Source organism: Vanessa tameamea, chromosome 14 (assembly GCF_037043105.1).
Source record: "Vanessa tameamea isolate UH-Manoa-2023 chromosome 14, ilVanTame1 primary haplotype, whole genome shotgun sequence".
Lineage (NCBI taxonomy): Eukaryota > Metazoa > Arthropoda > Insecta > Lepidoptera > Nymphalidae > Vanessa > Vanessa tameamea.
Window position 1 is genome coordinate 11,278,657 of NC_087322.1, and position 17,008 is coordinate 11,295,664.

At 32.1% G+C, this 17,008-nt stretch overlaps 1 protein-coding gene across 1 annotated transcript in view; it reads right to left on the reverse strand.

Moving 5' to 3' along the window:
* Positions 1–1,032: 1,032 nt before the first annotated feature.
* Positions 1,033–17,008, reverse strand: part of LOC113402215 (adipokinetic hormone/corazonin-related peptide receptor variant I-like) — a 155,259-nt gene continuing 139,283 nt past the window's right edge. The window contains exons 7-8 of the mRNA XM_026642404.2: positions 3,769–3,842; positions 1,033–1,402 (exon numbers count right to left, since the gene is read on the reverse strand). Coding sequence (XP_026498189.1) covers positions 1,301–1,402; positions 3,769–3,842 — 176 coding nt within the window. The 3' untranslated portion in view covers positions 1,033–1,300. The remainder of the gene's footprint in view (positions 1,403–3,768; positions 3,843–17,008) is intronic.

Here is a 17,008-nt window from a genome sequence, read left to right on the forward strand (position 1 = left end):
TAAAACTTGCGAACAGACGCCGAAATCAAAACAAAACCTGTCATAGGTTTCGAAATTCCTATAAATCTGTTGAATAAAGGCGAGGTGTCACGGGCGACCCACTAGTATATAATAAATACATCTATTCGCCATTCCAAATTCAATTTTTTTTTTTTTAATTAATTATTATTATTTATTGCCTCAACCTATCTGTTGAAAATAAAATATATACGAAACGAAATTAAGTATTCATTATTTACGTTAATTTATCGATTGTTAGTAATTATATTATGATTTAATGAATGTGTTTTCGCTGAAACAATAAAATACTTCATGAATTTACACGTAACAGTACAAACGTAAATTCATTTTACATTTTTTATTAAATTATATTTTTGACTAGACTTCAAATGCAAGGTTTATACCTTGCATTTAGCAAAATAGAACTAAGTGCCATGGTATTGATTGAAAAAACTTCTTTGGACGCTGGGAGCTAAATTTATTTTTTTGTATTGGAAACACAACAATACTGGGTTCTGCTGTTTGGCGTTAGAATATCTGATGAGTGGGTGGTACCTACCCAGAACCTACCACCAAGTAAAAGTAATATTAAAACACTGTGAATGCCAAGATATTCACGAGAATTGATGTATGAATAAATTTAACGTTGACGTTATCTGATGCTTGACGTCTTACTCTCACTCGTCTCGTGCAAACTGAGTCTGTGCTACCACACCGTGCTCACGGAGCGCTAACATATTAACATATCAACAATTGAAATATGCATTAACCGTATTATATATAAAAGGGCAGCTAATGAGATTTTCCGCTTCTTGTCGACCGAATTTACATTCTGAAAACGCGTCACATTAAATTCAGTCGTTCGTATAATAAATAAACATATTCAGGACAATAATTTTATTGACATAACAAATGTTTACATTGTATTATTATCGTTAACATTTATTTATAAATAAATATTTTCATTATTTTTACTATGACAGTACAAATATCACAAAATATTGATGTCATTATTATTTTACATATAATTTCATAGCACATATAAATTTTTGAATTGTTCATCGTTGGTATAGATCCCGCGTAGCTAGTAGTCGGGATAGGTACACGACGAGTCTGGCACTCCGGTAATCTTAGTATCACTTTTCAATATAATGAAAAATACATCACCCGAAACTCAATCTCTTAAACCTGTGCCAGCACAGCTACGTTCACGTTACACAGCAGTAGATCTACTTCTGTAATACTCGTGGAGCACGCGGCACCGCTCATGGCGTGCGCAGTGGAGACGGGCGGGCGGCTGTCAGGCGGGACCACGCGCCTTGTTCACTTCCAAACGTTCAGGAAGCGCTGTAAGTGACGTCTCCGCGAACCGCACACCTAAACGCGGTCTAACTCGTCCATTCTGTTGAATAGAACAATTATATATTTACAAAATAATATTTAAAGCACCAATGTATATTGCATATTAAAATTACTTTTTGGATTGTTTTGTATAAATACGTTTATAATATACAAAACAATGAATTCAAAATTAATCCAAAATATTTAAGCTTATGCTTAGCAGTCGATACTTCTTGATGCTTATGACCATCGACGGATATTATTATTAATGTGATCGGATATGACTAATTTAGTGAAAAGAACGGATGCTTCCAAATCCAATGTATTTTATTCAAGTAAATTTTACAATGAAGGAATTTTGTATCGTCAATATTTCAAATCTACCGACGTTTCGGGTAGCAGCCTCCGGCGAGAAGAAACGGCAGCAATCCAGATTTACAATGAATAATAATACCTATTGTTGAATCGTATCTTAATATCATTTTATAAATGTAATATTGTCCTATATTTTATTATATATTACATTTATATACAATTGCCAAAAAACGTTTTCTGTGACGTGAGCAAGTGGACAGAATGGCTTGCAATATTGTTAAATGTGTGCTTAAGAATACAATAGTAGCCTATCCAGCTAAATGCAAATTGAAGTAGGTATATATTATCTACTATATATAATATAATAAAAATAACTACTTTATAAATTTATTTTTTGGTTGAGTACTCCTAGCAATTTGTTAAAAATTTGTTTGATGGTAGGGCTTTGTGCAAGCCCATATGGTTACCACCCACTCATCAGATATTCTACCGACAAACAACAGTACCCAGTATTGTTGTGTGCCAGTTTGAAGGGTGTGTGAGCCAGTGTAATTAGACCCAAAAGTGATATAACATCTTAGTTCCCAAGGTTGGTGGCGCACTGGCGACGTAAGGAATGGTTAATATTTCTTAAAGCGCCATTGTCTATGGGCGGTGGTGACCACTTACCATAATTTGGCCCAGGTGCTCGTCCGCCACCTACACCATAAAAATATAAAGACACATGTAAGTATATATAACCCCTGACAAATATTATTCAGGTCGTTAGGAACGAACCCCAAGCGACTTTTATTACAAAATATATGATATTTAATGAATCGCTCTTTATCTTACATAAAGAGCTCATTAATTAACGAACGCATGTTTAATAAAATCAGTTAATTAATCACGTTAAACAAAGCGAAGCAAATATTTTACAGGCTCGCAAAAATGCTTTATATTAAAATGAGATATAATATTAAATTGTACTTGGCTCAAAATAATTTTTTGTAAAATTTTTTTTGCGAATGTATATTAAATAAATATCACTTCGCTGGGCCAGTGGTTTGAGCACGTGAAGCTGAAGAGGAATGTGAGCTATGCGTAGGTATATGCGTCTTGCTCTGGCTTATAATCCATCTTAATTAAATTTGAGTTTGTATTAAGTTAATTTGAGTTTATAATTCACTAGCAATTACTCGCCTGCTTCGCTGAGTTTGACAATAAAAAAGGCGAAGGATAAATGAAATAAGAACAAGCATATCACCTACGGACGATTCTGCGTGGATTGCTTATAGTCTCATATCGATACGTGCATTAGATTTCACGTGAATTAACATCTTGAGGAAACAAGCATAAGTCATCGTTTGACACATGTGTTTCCACCAACCCGCATCGGAGTACGGTGGTTGAATAAACTCAAACATACTCCTCATAATGTATTCCTTTTATGGTTATTTGAGTTTTTTATTGGCAACACAATTTAAGTTGATTTCTGAGATGATTCTAAATGAGCCAATTCGAAGATGACCTGTTTATCTTATATATCAATAGTGTAAGCCGATTTTTGTCCCAGTGATTACGGAACGATATCGCACATAAATAAATCGGTTATGGTCTCATTTTGAAAAGATCCAGTCGTAGACGTCACATATTAATAAATAAATAAATAAATATTGGACAACATCATATACATTACTCTGATCCCAATGTAAGTAGCTAAAGCACTTGTGTTATGGAAAATCAGAAGTAACGACGGTACCACATACACCCAGACCCAAGACAACATAGAAAACTAATGAATTTTTTCTACATCGACTCGGCCGGGAATCGAACCCGGAACCTGTTTTAATATTTTCGCCTTTTTAATATCTATCTTTAAAAAAATCAAAAACAACAATTACAATAACAAAATAATTATTAATTACAGATCACTATTTAAATTATCACTATTTAATCTATGCTATTTTGGCAAAGCTGGTAATGTATTCAAATGCTCCTCGTTTTGAATTAATATAAGTCACTTGGACATGATGCTTGGTACATAAGAGCTTAATGCTTAGTTTAGTGTCTTACTAAGCACTTTAAGCACCAATAATATTTATCTTAGTCTAAGGAAGTGTTGTTGCTTACCTTAACAGATTTAACGAGACATGCGCCGGCTGTGTTATTGTTTCTATGTTTCAAAGAGCTGGTACCTGAGTTAGCTGAAACAAAAATAATATTATATAACTAATAAGACTATTACGAATATCAATCTACTTGGACCATCGCTAAGAAAGTTTTATAGTACGACACAACTTAGATGCAGCATCGGCAAAATTCGTAAAACCGATCACATCCGAATTAAGTGACCGCGTGCTCTATTTGAATTGACCAATGACTGTGCGCGCCATTTGAGTTGACCAAATGCTAAAGTTGGCCGCCATCAAATGGAACCAAGCCTTTTTCCAAGATGATATAATGTTAATGTTGCATCAACGTGAGATATCGGATGTTACACATCATATACGACTACTGTAAGGCTCATTATATCTTAATAAGCAAGATTTATAAGTACATTATATCTCTCAATTATAATATCTCACTTAAATGTAAAGACTGTGATTGTCCCAATATAAAGTTCCTCCACTCCTTTCAAATCAAAATAAATGTATTTCATTTAAGTAAACTTCAAAATGAAGTCAATATTGAAAAACTACTTCAACTGAACTGCAAATGAACATATATATAAATATTTTAAAGGCTACATTCTTCCTGAATGCTATATTTGCTAAATAATATAATTTATTTATATTTATATCATTTTCTTTATTAATAAACTGTAACCGTGCGAAGTCGGGCAGGTCGTTAGTTTATAATATTAGTAAAATTGATGTCTGAAAGCCTGAATTTCAATCAAATATATAATTGGTTTGGTTTATTTTTTCATGGTGAGCAAGCAGTAATTAGTCCTTAGACGGTTGTGAGATGTAAGAGAAATTATTCAATTATACATATTAATTAAAATAAATGACAATCTTCGATTATAAGCATCAAATTTGTAATTATATGTTCATACATATATTTATATATATATATTATGTAAAGATATTTAAGTACATATCTTTATATATATAATTCATCTATCACTGTGTATCAATGAAGTACTCCTAAGTGACAGGAGAGATTTTCATGAATTTATGGTTTCGGTTATATTCTATAGGCGCAAGTTAAACTAACTGAATACCAGCACGTACCACCAATTACCAGTACGAACCAGTATTGATTTATTAGGAAACAAAGATTGCATTTAATTAACTTATAATGAGAAATAGAGTTAAATCATATTACAAAATATGTGGTCAAGAAAAATAATGATTAAATTTGAATAATTCTGAAAGTTTAAGACAGAAAGAAGGAGCAACCAATCTACTCGACAAAAGTATGCGTCATATTTCGGCCGTAGTTTATGAGTGGCTCTTACATTTAATATAATGAAATAAAGAGTTTCTTTCGCCGGTTCTTCTCAGGTCGGGGTATTTTCTTTTCCGAACCGGTGATAGTCTTACATTTGACTATCAATAAGTAAGTGTAATGCTTCTATATTGAATAAAGGAATTTTAGTTTTTTGAGTTTTATTGTTTGCGATCGATGGAATGTAAACACTATCAAATTCCAGATCCTAGTGTAAAGTAACAGTCTGAAACCATCCATTGCTGGGCTAAGGGCTCCTCTCCCTTTGGGGAGAAGTTTTGGAGCTAATTCCACCAGGCTGATCCAATCGGATTGGTTGAGACACATATGGCAGAATTTCATTAAAATTAGAGACATGCTGGTCTCCTCACGCGGTTTTCTCTGTGTTCTCGTCATCGGTGATTCTACACCGATGAGCACGTGAACAAAATTAAAGACGTGGAAAATCAGTGTTCCTTGCCTGGGTTTGAACAATCATCAGTTAAGATGCATGCGTTTTATCCACTCGTACACTGGAATGCTACTGAGAATTATGTAATAGAAACACATAATAATTTCTATTCGGGCTTGACTTGGACTTTGGTATATGTATATCAAATATTTTGTTATATAACCAATCGCCATCTATCTGTAATGGTTGTCAATAGAATATGTACCAGGAAACCCGTCAATACATAACTTAGATATTATTACCGTTTGATATATCATTCTATTGGCAAATAGTTTGCTATATCTTGCCTTTATATCAACTTAAATAAACTCCAAAGTCCAAAGTCCCGATATCATACAACGCCGATATTCAAAACGCTATTTTACGAATATTAAGATCTCGACTATTGATGTCTATTCAAAGACAAAGTTGTTTGTTTATCTTTACTATCTCTGTAATTTTATGAAATCTATACGTATAATAAATTCGGAACGGACCGAAATCTGTACATAGAAGATATTTGAGAAAATGTAGTACTGGGGGTATTTATTAACGGAATAGATCACGAAAATGTGATTTTTAGAATTTTCGTCTGTTTGTCTGCTTATTTGTTCGTTTGTTACCGCTAACCTCGGAATCGGTTTAAGCGATTTGGATGCGGTTTTCACTGATTTATATTGTAGTAAACTTGGGGTAACATATAGAGGTTATTTTATTAAAATCGAAATGATATGGAACCAGGGCTGACGAGGTTAAAACCTTTTTAAAGAGTTCCAGTGGTGTTACATGATCCCTTTGCATTTGAAAATAAATTTTCTATAAATGTAAAGAATGGTATTGAAGTAAGGAATGGTTAATAATTCCAATGTCCATTTGTGCTGTAAGAACGCCAATGATACCACCACTGTGTGGGCGGTGGTGACCACTTACCATCAGTTGGCCTATTCACCCATCTTATATTATAAAAAAGGCGAAACGACGTGGAGCGGCTTATAAAATAATTACCAATAACGAAAAAAATCTCTGCATTAGCGTTTACCCAAATGCTTTTATGTTAAAAATATTTTATATATTTAAAATTAGTGCTTGTGTCATGTTTTATTTGTAAAGATTAAGCGGTAAATGTATTAAGTGCGCGAGAATTAATATAAGAACAATTTCAAAACTATTCAAGTACATATCATGGTAAATTTAAAACGTCATTTCACTAGCATTCCATGAGATACATTGAATGTAAAGCTATCAAATATTACGAATTCATATTCTACTGAGAAGAGTTTATTAAATTTTGCAATGAGAAGTGTGTATGACATTGTAAGATTATAATGTTATATTCCTGTTTGAAGGGAGTGAGTGAGCTGAGTGCAATACTATAGACAGAAGGGACGTTTAACCATATCATATAATCACTCACCAACAAACAAAAAATTCTTGTTTGTTAAACATAAAATATAAGGAAGTTTAAAACAAAATTTAAACAAGAGAGGAAGAAAAATATCTTTCCATTTAGATGCTATTGGTAATGCTATTGGTAAACCATCACTTGTTAAACTAAATTGTTTATTATATAGCAACTTGTATATATTTAAAATATAAGTAATATTTGATTTCTATGTTGAGAAATGGTAGTGCTGACACAATTATAAAGTTATTAGAGTTCAAACTACTTGATTTAAAATTTGAAAGTACTCTACTATGTTTCATTAGGTTAGGAAATACGAAACTTCGGGGACCGAGAGACCGCCAAGCATCGCTGAAGTTGTCTAGGGCGAGAAAAGTTTAATGGCAGATCTTAGTCTCCGAGATTGGCCGAGACTTCTGCGAGCAATCGTGTTGGATGGTCCGTAGGGAATCAGTGTGGAGTGCCGGAGTCTCCTTCAGTGGAGCGGGAAAGAGAAAGACCTGATCCCGCTCGACGGAGACAAAAAAGGTGTTGCCTTGGAACTCCCAAAACCCCGACGTCCGAGGCTTAAAAGAAACAGCGTGACCCTGGGGTTCGCACTGTCGTACGCACAATGGTTCCCTCGGTGTTCGGATACCGGATAAAAATAAAGAAAAACGCCACTAAGAATACAATTATAATATTTGTTTGAAATTTGCTCAAACTCAAGGAATATGATTAATAATAAATCATAAAAAAATCTTTTTTTTTTTCTTTCTAATCTAATTTTCGTAACTCAGATTAGTCTCAGAACTTTTCTAATTCCCTTAATTCCCTTTTTTACATTTTAAGACGAAGTAACTCTATTTACATTAACATGTTACCATGTTATTATTAATAAATGAATTGAAATTATAAATGAAACGAATAAATGGAATTTATTGGTGGTAGGACTCAGTCGCTAAAACACGAAAATATAAGCGAAGATTATGGGCTTAAGTCGCGATGAGCACCTGTGACTTTTTAGATGCTTAATATTTGTCCATCATACATTACGTGCTCAGCGAAGAAATAAAACATCGTTAGGATACCTGCATCTCTACTATGTAATTCTATGACCTCTATCAATCAACATTCGGGTGTCAGTGTAGTGAATTGCGTGCAAATAATTGCGAACGACGACACCATGTCATCATGACCCGAGACATTTTAAGTGATCTTGTAGAGAATTTAAATCGAATGCCAATTTAAATTATTATTATTATTTTTAATTAAATTCTAGTCCTTTGATATAGCGATAAACTAATAGAAGTGCATATACACGTTGAAAATTAACTTTTATTAAACGGTCCTTTTAAACGACTTCAAAAATGGAAGATGTTATCAATTCCGTGGCATTGTTAGTAGTTAGGTAGTTAGGTTTAATTGTTAGTAAGTTCCTGAAAAAAATATATCAATATGATACTCACCAAACGCTCGTAACGTGTGCATATTAAATAAATTTCTTATCTCTTATTATTTTTCATTTATGATTATTCTCAATAAAGCTCGTTCTGAACTTCTATTTTCTTTTCCAATAATAAAAATATAATAATATATAAATATTAAAAATCCTTTGTGAAAGATATAAAACTTTTAATAAGTTCAATGTCTTGGTATTTTATAAAAAGCAGTAGTGAGACGTACCTAACATACATAATAATAAAACTTGAGTATTGAAATATTGATTTTAAAGAACAATAGATTTAATTATAAAACATTGAATAGCGGATGTGTTATACGGGGACGGTTTTGGTGTAAGGTCGCGTTTTCTTTATCTCTGACAACTTGTATGTAAAATATATACACGTGTAAACGTTACAAAAAACTCAATTTAACAATTTGCTGTCGAACACCTCGCATTATTGCCTACACTGGTGACAGGAGGGCTGGTTCGTTTTTAGCCCAGAGGATCGGAATTGCGATTCAACGGGTAAATGCTGCTAGCATTCTTGCCACCATTGCACGCGGTCAAGATTTATACAGTAACTATTTCAAATTCATATTTGTATATATTTAAGGACTTGTTATCAATTCTTATAAATAAATATTTTAGATATAATATCAATAATATTTATAATAGTAAATTCATGATTTTAGTTATTTTATCCATATTAAAATAAAATACGTAAAGTATTTCGAATTAAAATTCAATAAATATTAAACACATTTCTTTTGCGCACAATATTATTTTATCTTTCATAACAAATTTCATTAGTTCAGGAGCTAAATATATTACAGTCGTATGGACAAGTTTTTTTACAAACATTATGGAACTTACCTATTTATTTGTTAAACCTAACTTTATAAGTTAGAATATAGTTTAATTAAAAATGGTTTGCAATAAACATTTCATATTCATTAAAAAACTATATATCTCTACATAGTACAAAATGAAGTCGCTTCCCACTGTCTGTGCGCTTAGATCTTTCAAACTACGCAATGGATTTTAATGCGGTTTTTATCAATAAACGCAGTGATTAAAGAGACAGGTTTATTTATATATAATACAAGCATATAGAAAACAATAACTTTTCTTTGATGTTTGCTCTTCTATCTAAAAGTTGTATATATATCCTTTTTGTGCCAGCATAAAGATGCGACGGGTAGTTAAAAAATTAATGAAATTGCAGTTTTTTTACTATGGTTTATGTTATTAAGCTTACTACTTAGCACAATGTTCAGGAAGACACTGCAATGCTGTTTTAGTGGCTACCACATGTCAGAAGTAGGTAGTAGGTAGGATAAACATTTTTTAAGGAGATATAAAATATATATATATTACAACGATGTGTCTATGTAAAGAGTACCTTGTTTCTGGTACTCTCGCGTCTATCGTGTCTCTGGTAGCTATGCAGCCATTTTGATTTTGTTTAAGAAGAAAACGGAATGTCACCAGCTCGCCATGTTCGCGCCAATTCGCTATTTAATATTTCTTTATTAGAAAATTGATTTAATATGTTTATTAATAACTGTCACTGGAAGATTGTAATTGTATTTTTTTGTAGTTGTGGAATAATTTATTTACATTTCTATAAATATCCACATACACAATAACCGTGATGACTTTTGGAGACGGCCGTTCTACGTAATTTTGTAAATAGTACACACAATACACATTAATAAACATAAATGGTTAACATAAAAAAAAGCAACAAAATACTGTACTATTATTGAAATTAGTGTGAACAAGAACAAAAATATGTTTCAAGCACTTAAAGGTACTTTCTAGCACAGGTTTTCCATGTAAGATGGATTCAGAAGAATTACAAAGGGATTTTTAAATTGAACTCCCCGTTTAAGATAATAAAGTCTAGACTAGTGTTCAGAACATATTTATTTTAATGGATGTACTGTTATAGATCTAAAGGAGCTAAAGAATAAATTTAAAGAAATCAAGATATTAACTGTTGCTTCTCAATATATATTTTCTAATGTTATGTAAGACGGAAAAATATTAATGTGTTTGTGAGAAATTTGATACTCATAACATTGGTACAAAGAACAAACTTGTTACTCCTCTTACTCGACTGCATAGAGTCAGTAACTCTTTTGTGGTGCAAGGTTCTACACTAGGATTTTCAAATGCCAAAAAACGCCAAGAAACTTTAAAGACGCTTGTGTACGAAAGGTTATTGTACAATTAGTGAGTCCATGGTTGATAACACACCTCGGGAATGAAACGATCGCCTTCTGGCTATTTATTTTCATATTGAATATTTTTAAATATTAAAAATGTCAAAAAAAGACCCGCTGAGTTTCTTTCGCCGGTTCTTCTCAGGTCAGGGTATTTTCTTTTCCGAACCTGGTTGTAGTGTTTGATTTGACAATGAGTAAGTAAATGTAATACTTCTATATTGAATAAAGGAATTTAATTTGATTCGGTTTGGATGTTCGGTGATCCTATATACTTTTGTATAGCACATATTTTTTAGATATATAATATAGAATATATTGTTTTAGGTTTTTGGATTTAGCAGAGTATTCAAAACATATAAATGCTTCCAACGCAATATCGAGTTATTCCTCTTTTTTTAGAATCACGATAAAGTTTTAATACTATTTCGAATAATCTATTTCAAAGCACTTTATTCGTTCGCAACAACATAAGGATCGATATACAAGTACAGTGACATAGAACCACTCTTAATAACTTAATTACAACTTGGAACACTTTATAACGACTTCATCGTGCCCTTTAAACCACCAGCCAAATGGCACGCTTCAATTTTATAGATAACTAATCATAAATGTAAACACAATAAGTAAAACAAAGGTTTTAGCCTTTTTTATTGGCAAATGTCGTCTCGTCTTTTTTACGGATAATAGAGCTGTCTACAAGCCCCTCTTGATGGGTACCATAACATTCGTCATGTTTTTGTATCTAAACATCTATAACCTGTATTAATATGATACAATGTCTATCCCATGAATGGTCCAAAATTGGTTCATAAATGCTTATGCTTTATGCAATTCCCGTGTCTATGGAAGTTTGAATTATTATCATGTGAACCGCTCCATCTTCACCTCCGTGAAATTAATTAAGAAAGTATATGTAATAATATCATCAAACAAAAACGCTATTAAAAATGTAATATCTATTTATATCGTAAGGAGACTAAAATCAAGTTATTAACTAAATTTCTCAGGAATGTCCAGCCCAGACACCTCAGTTTCTGCAAACCTTAAAAATCGTTTCGAAGGAAAACCCAAACTTAATAGTGATCATCAGAAAATCCTGCTAACGCGCGGCATTTGATCTCAGTAGTTTCAATCGTATGTACAGATTTCTGAAATTAAAAGCTTGTCTCTGGAGCAACGGTTAGCTGATTGGATTGAGGTATAAACAACACTTGGTAAACTCAACGTGGAGACAAAGGATCGGACTCAATTGCTCCAGGTATTCCTCCACAACGATTTGCATATTATCGATTTTATGCTCAAGGATCTTTAAGAGCCGTAGACCATCTACACACTAAGTCAAGTGCCAATTAGAATGTCGACTATTACTGTTATTCTGGTTTAATGTCAAATAATTATAAAAGCAACCATCATCCTGTATATAATAGATATTGGCGCTGTATTAATACTATTTATATTTCTATTATGACCACTTCTTACATTGCCCATTAAGTGTACCAACGTTGGAAATTAAAATTATATTCTAATAAGTTTCAAATAAACTTTTCTGCTGGTGACATTGGCTGGTTCATATTTTGGCCAGAGGATCTGAATCGAGATTCAACGGGGAAATGTTTTTTTTTTTAATTTAAATTTTAATATTTTTAGTGCGGGCAATAAAATATGAAACAAGTAGCTGTAAAGGTTAAGAAGCTGTTTGATCCGTGATATTATCAAAGCGTATCTTTAAAGCAACTGAAGTTATCTTAATTAGTTTAGTTAGAAACAAGCAAATTACTTGGAAAACAATCTGTACCTACTGTCTTTTTTTATATATTCATATAGCTTATAGTACTGGCTAATTGGTCACCCGGTGGTAAGTTGTCTCCACCACTCATTGACAATGGTAAATTAAAAAATAATAACCGTCGTTGACATCGCCAATGCGCCAATGTGCCAGCTTTAGTAACTAAGATGTCCTAATGTGCTGAAAAAGAAGCCGTTAAGTATACGATTTAAGGAATGGATAATATTTCTAATAGTCCTGATGTCTATGGGCGGCGGCGACCACTAAAAAACAGGTCTTTATCCGTTCGCCTTCCTATATTATAAAAATATACATATTTTAACATTTCTTTCATCACAGAGAATTTCTCAATATTTCATCAAAAAGTGTAATTTGATTTTTCAGTAAAGATTTTAATGAATTTATTTAGCTTAGTTCTTGAAACTTGGATTTTCTGTTTAGCTTATAATATCGACTCTAAAAATCACTGATTATGTATCTGAATACCTAGCTTCAAGTAAATAGGAACGTCAAATAATTAACAATATTTAATATAGTTTACAATATTTATTTTTCCAATTTTTGTTACAATCATCCATTATCTTCCGCTTTTCAACCCAGATTAACAATTCCATTCCATTCCTTTATTATAAAAATGTCAAACCAAAAAGTTTTCATCACATTTATATAATTCTGTGATTGAATATAACTCAATAGCTAAAAGCTATACAACCTTAAGTGATAATTTATAAATATTTTAGATAAAATAATTATACATAGGCTTACATATTGTAACTGTTCAATAATAACAAAATTATGTACGATAAAATAAACTAACCCTTAAAATATAAAATTGCAAAAATACAAAATACAATTTTGCTAATTGCATTTATGTTAGAAAGTAACACAAGTACCATAATTAAGGACCGATAATTGGGTCACAAAGAAGTAGAAAAAAGGCTTTTAAAATTGGGACGCTGCACGCTTTGGCCCTTCAAGAATAAACTCAATCAAAATAGTAGAAGGAGACACGAAAGCACGGACTACAAGTTTATGGGGAATTGTTTTTTAAAAAAATAATATCTTCGTTAACAAAATTGGTTTTGATACATATGTACATTACAGTTTTAAATAATATTATTTAAACTTTTTTTTTTGTAATGGTTTTATTCACGATTTTTTTTTATTAACAATTTTATTTCTCACAGTAACAACCTGTAAATTTTTCACTGCTGGGCTTAGGCCCCTTCTCCCTTTGAGTATAACGTTTGGAGTTTATCCACCGCTATAATATCGACCACGTTGCTTCAATGCCGGTTGGATACATGTGGCAGAATTTCGTTCAAATTAGACACATGCAGGTTTCCTCATGATGTTTTCCTTCGCCGCCGAGCCGCCGATTCACGAAATGAAGCATAAACACAAATTAAGCACATGAATATTTGTGGTGGAGGTGGGTTTGAACCCGCAATCATGTGTTACCTCATCACGCTTAAACCGCTGAACCGATTTAGATGAAACTATCTTGATAATTTTAATGGGACGGACGTAGGGTACTTTTTTTAATTTACCCCTTAATGGAGTCAGATGGAGGGTGATGGCTTGTGTGTTATAGGTAAAGTTTTATAAATTCAACGCGGATAAAGCCACAGGCTTAGCAATTAGCTAGTACATAATACATAGCGGAAAAGTTACCCACGAAACCTCTTTTCTTTTAATTCCTTTTTTCTTAAATCTGTTGTACATTTACAAGATCATTATATATATATATATATAACTTAATATTATTATATTAGCGAGTGAGTGTGTTCAAAGTAGTTCCAAAATAAAGAACTGACTTTGTAAAGATTACGAATTTTAAGAGGTAGAATTTTCATTAGAAAACACTGTTATCCCACGAAGTGATAACAGCTTTTAAATCATATTTTTATTAAATCAATAAACTGTAAAAAGACCAGCGATTTATGGGACTTATCAGTTAAAATGATTAATAACGTAATTTTTTACAAAAATAAAATTGCTCCGTATTTTGCTGTCATCTTTAATAACTATGTTGATTTTGGTACTTTTCCAAATCAATTAAAATTAAGTAAATTTAACTCCATTATTTACCAATCTCAATTCTGCCAGTATTAAGTAAAATATTTGAAGAAATCATACTTGACCAATTATCATTATATTTTAACTCGGGCAGGCAAGTCAAATTCTTTTATTCTATATAGAAGCATTACACCTACTTATTGAGTGTCAAATTAAACACTATCACCGGTTAGGAAAAGAAAATACCCCGACCTGAGAAGCACCGGCGAAAGAAACTCAGAGGGTCTATATATTTTTTTGTCAATTTAATATTTAAAAATATTCAATTTGAAAAGAAATACCTAGGAGGCGATCATTTCATTCCCAAGGTTTGCTATCAACCATAACCTCACTAATTGTAAAACCTTTCGCACAAAAGCGTTGGTGGTGCTGGGTTGATGGTGCATTGGTTATTTAAAGAATGGTTAATATTTTTTAAAGTGCATTAGCACTAGACATTAGTCTATGGGTGGTAGTGGTATCTTAAAAGTACCCTATTTAACTTTTATTCCAACAATATCTTAGGGCCTATCTAAATGTTGTTTAAAATAAGAATAGACCATTTACAACCTTCACGAGGGTCACGACCTAAGGTTTGAAAACACATATTCAAAGACGTACAGACTTAAAAATAACATAATTAATCTGTATCTGCCTCTTTAAGCAACGTTAATTGGATACCAACAATTTTATAAGAGAATAACTCCAGCAATTAAAAAGTCTAGACACAATAACAAGATACATAAAAATATACATTTTCATGTATCTATGGTGAAAACGGGACGTTCAGTAGTTACATGAGTTGACTACCACTAGTTAATTAATCCACCCACGCTCACATATATGGGAGCATGGGTGGATTAATGGATGTTTGTTAGATGGGTAATTTAGTGGATCGGTCGATAAAATATAACATGTAGACGACGATATTATTTTACCGTAATTTCAATGTTTATTAATATAATTATGTTGATTTATAATAGAATAATAATCATAATGTAGGTACGTATTAGTAAAACAGACATTAACATTTAGATAAGTTTTATGTCTTGAAATAAACTATAATAGCTTTTGATTTATTTATTCATGATTTCGATATCACTTTGTTAGCGTTGTTATATATGTATCAAAGTCAAAGTTAAAAATCTTTATTCAATATAGAAGTGTTTACACTTGCTTATTGATAGTCAAAAATCTACCACCGGTTCGGAATTTAACACCTCGGATCTGAGAAGAACCGGCGAAAGAAACTCAGCGGGATATATATTTTTTTTTTTCATTTTGCATTTACAATAATAATTGTTTTAGCTATTTGAAATGAAATATTGAAATTAATCTGTGTACAAATTCTTCTTATTAAAATTTAACGATATTCCCTAAAGGTTTAAATAACTATAGGTATATACGGTTTCAAATGATTATTTTTATTGGAAACATTTTTAATTATTTTGTAAAATTGACGCCCTAATAAATATTCACCATTCCTTACATCACTAATGCGTACCCAACCTTGGGAACCCATGTCATGTCCCTTGAGCCTGTAAATACAATGGATCACATCAATACATCGGATTATCAGAGTGAGGGAATAGAGAGTGCCCCTGTATTTGCAGGCTTCCTTATGCACTATTAAATGTCCTGCGTAGTTGGCTGGTCTCCCATGGGATTGGCTTCCGTTAGGGAAATCGGGCAGATGAAATCGTCATCACGATCAGACTTGCTGACTATATGTATGTATTTAAAGGCATCTTATGCGATGTAATATTATCAATAAAACCCAAGGTCAGTCAGGTTAGTTTATCAACTGTCTATGTTTATTTTGTTTGGCTCAATATGCTTTTAAGGTTTTCCGCAACAATAACGCCCCATGTAACATTGACTCTTAGGAATTTAAGATTTTATCCTTAATATATAAAGACTAACTAATATAGCTTAACTTGTTTTAAGAAGGTTATAGTATGACTTCATAGCTTTATCTTGTTTGTGTTATAGTTTACTAGCTGAACCTGCAGCTTTACGCGCACAAAATTTATAAAACATTACCTATGACACAAATAACCTCACCCCTGCCACTTTACGACCTCTTGAGCTGAATTTAAAAAAAAACTCTTAGTCCTTTAACGGGACAACCTATATCGATACCAAATTTTATCAAAATCGGTTCAGTTTGAGTGTGAAGAGGTAAAAGACAGAGTTACTTTTGCATTTATTTTGTTCGTTTAGGTTTCTAATGTAAGTACGAGTACGCCAGCATAAGGCCAAGCTCTAAAATTTTATTTACAATTCTTATAAATTGTTTCAATTTTAATTGTAATATATTTTATTTAAGCTCGTGTTACTCAACAACTTTTTAAAATTTGATCGAGCACACTATTACGTAAACTTGAAGACGTGACCTTGAATATCCCCCCCCGCAACATATTCGCATCCTCCCATATTAGAACAATACAAAAAACCGCCGTGTTTTCTGTCAGTGTGTCTGTATATATTATATTTATTGTGTATTTATTTATTTATCATTTTTACAACTTAGCTTACTTCTTATAGATACAAGATATATAATTATTAGAGATGTGCCGAT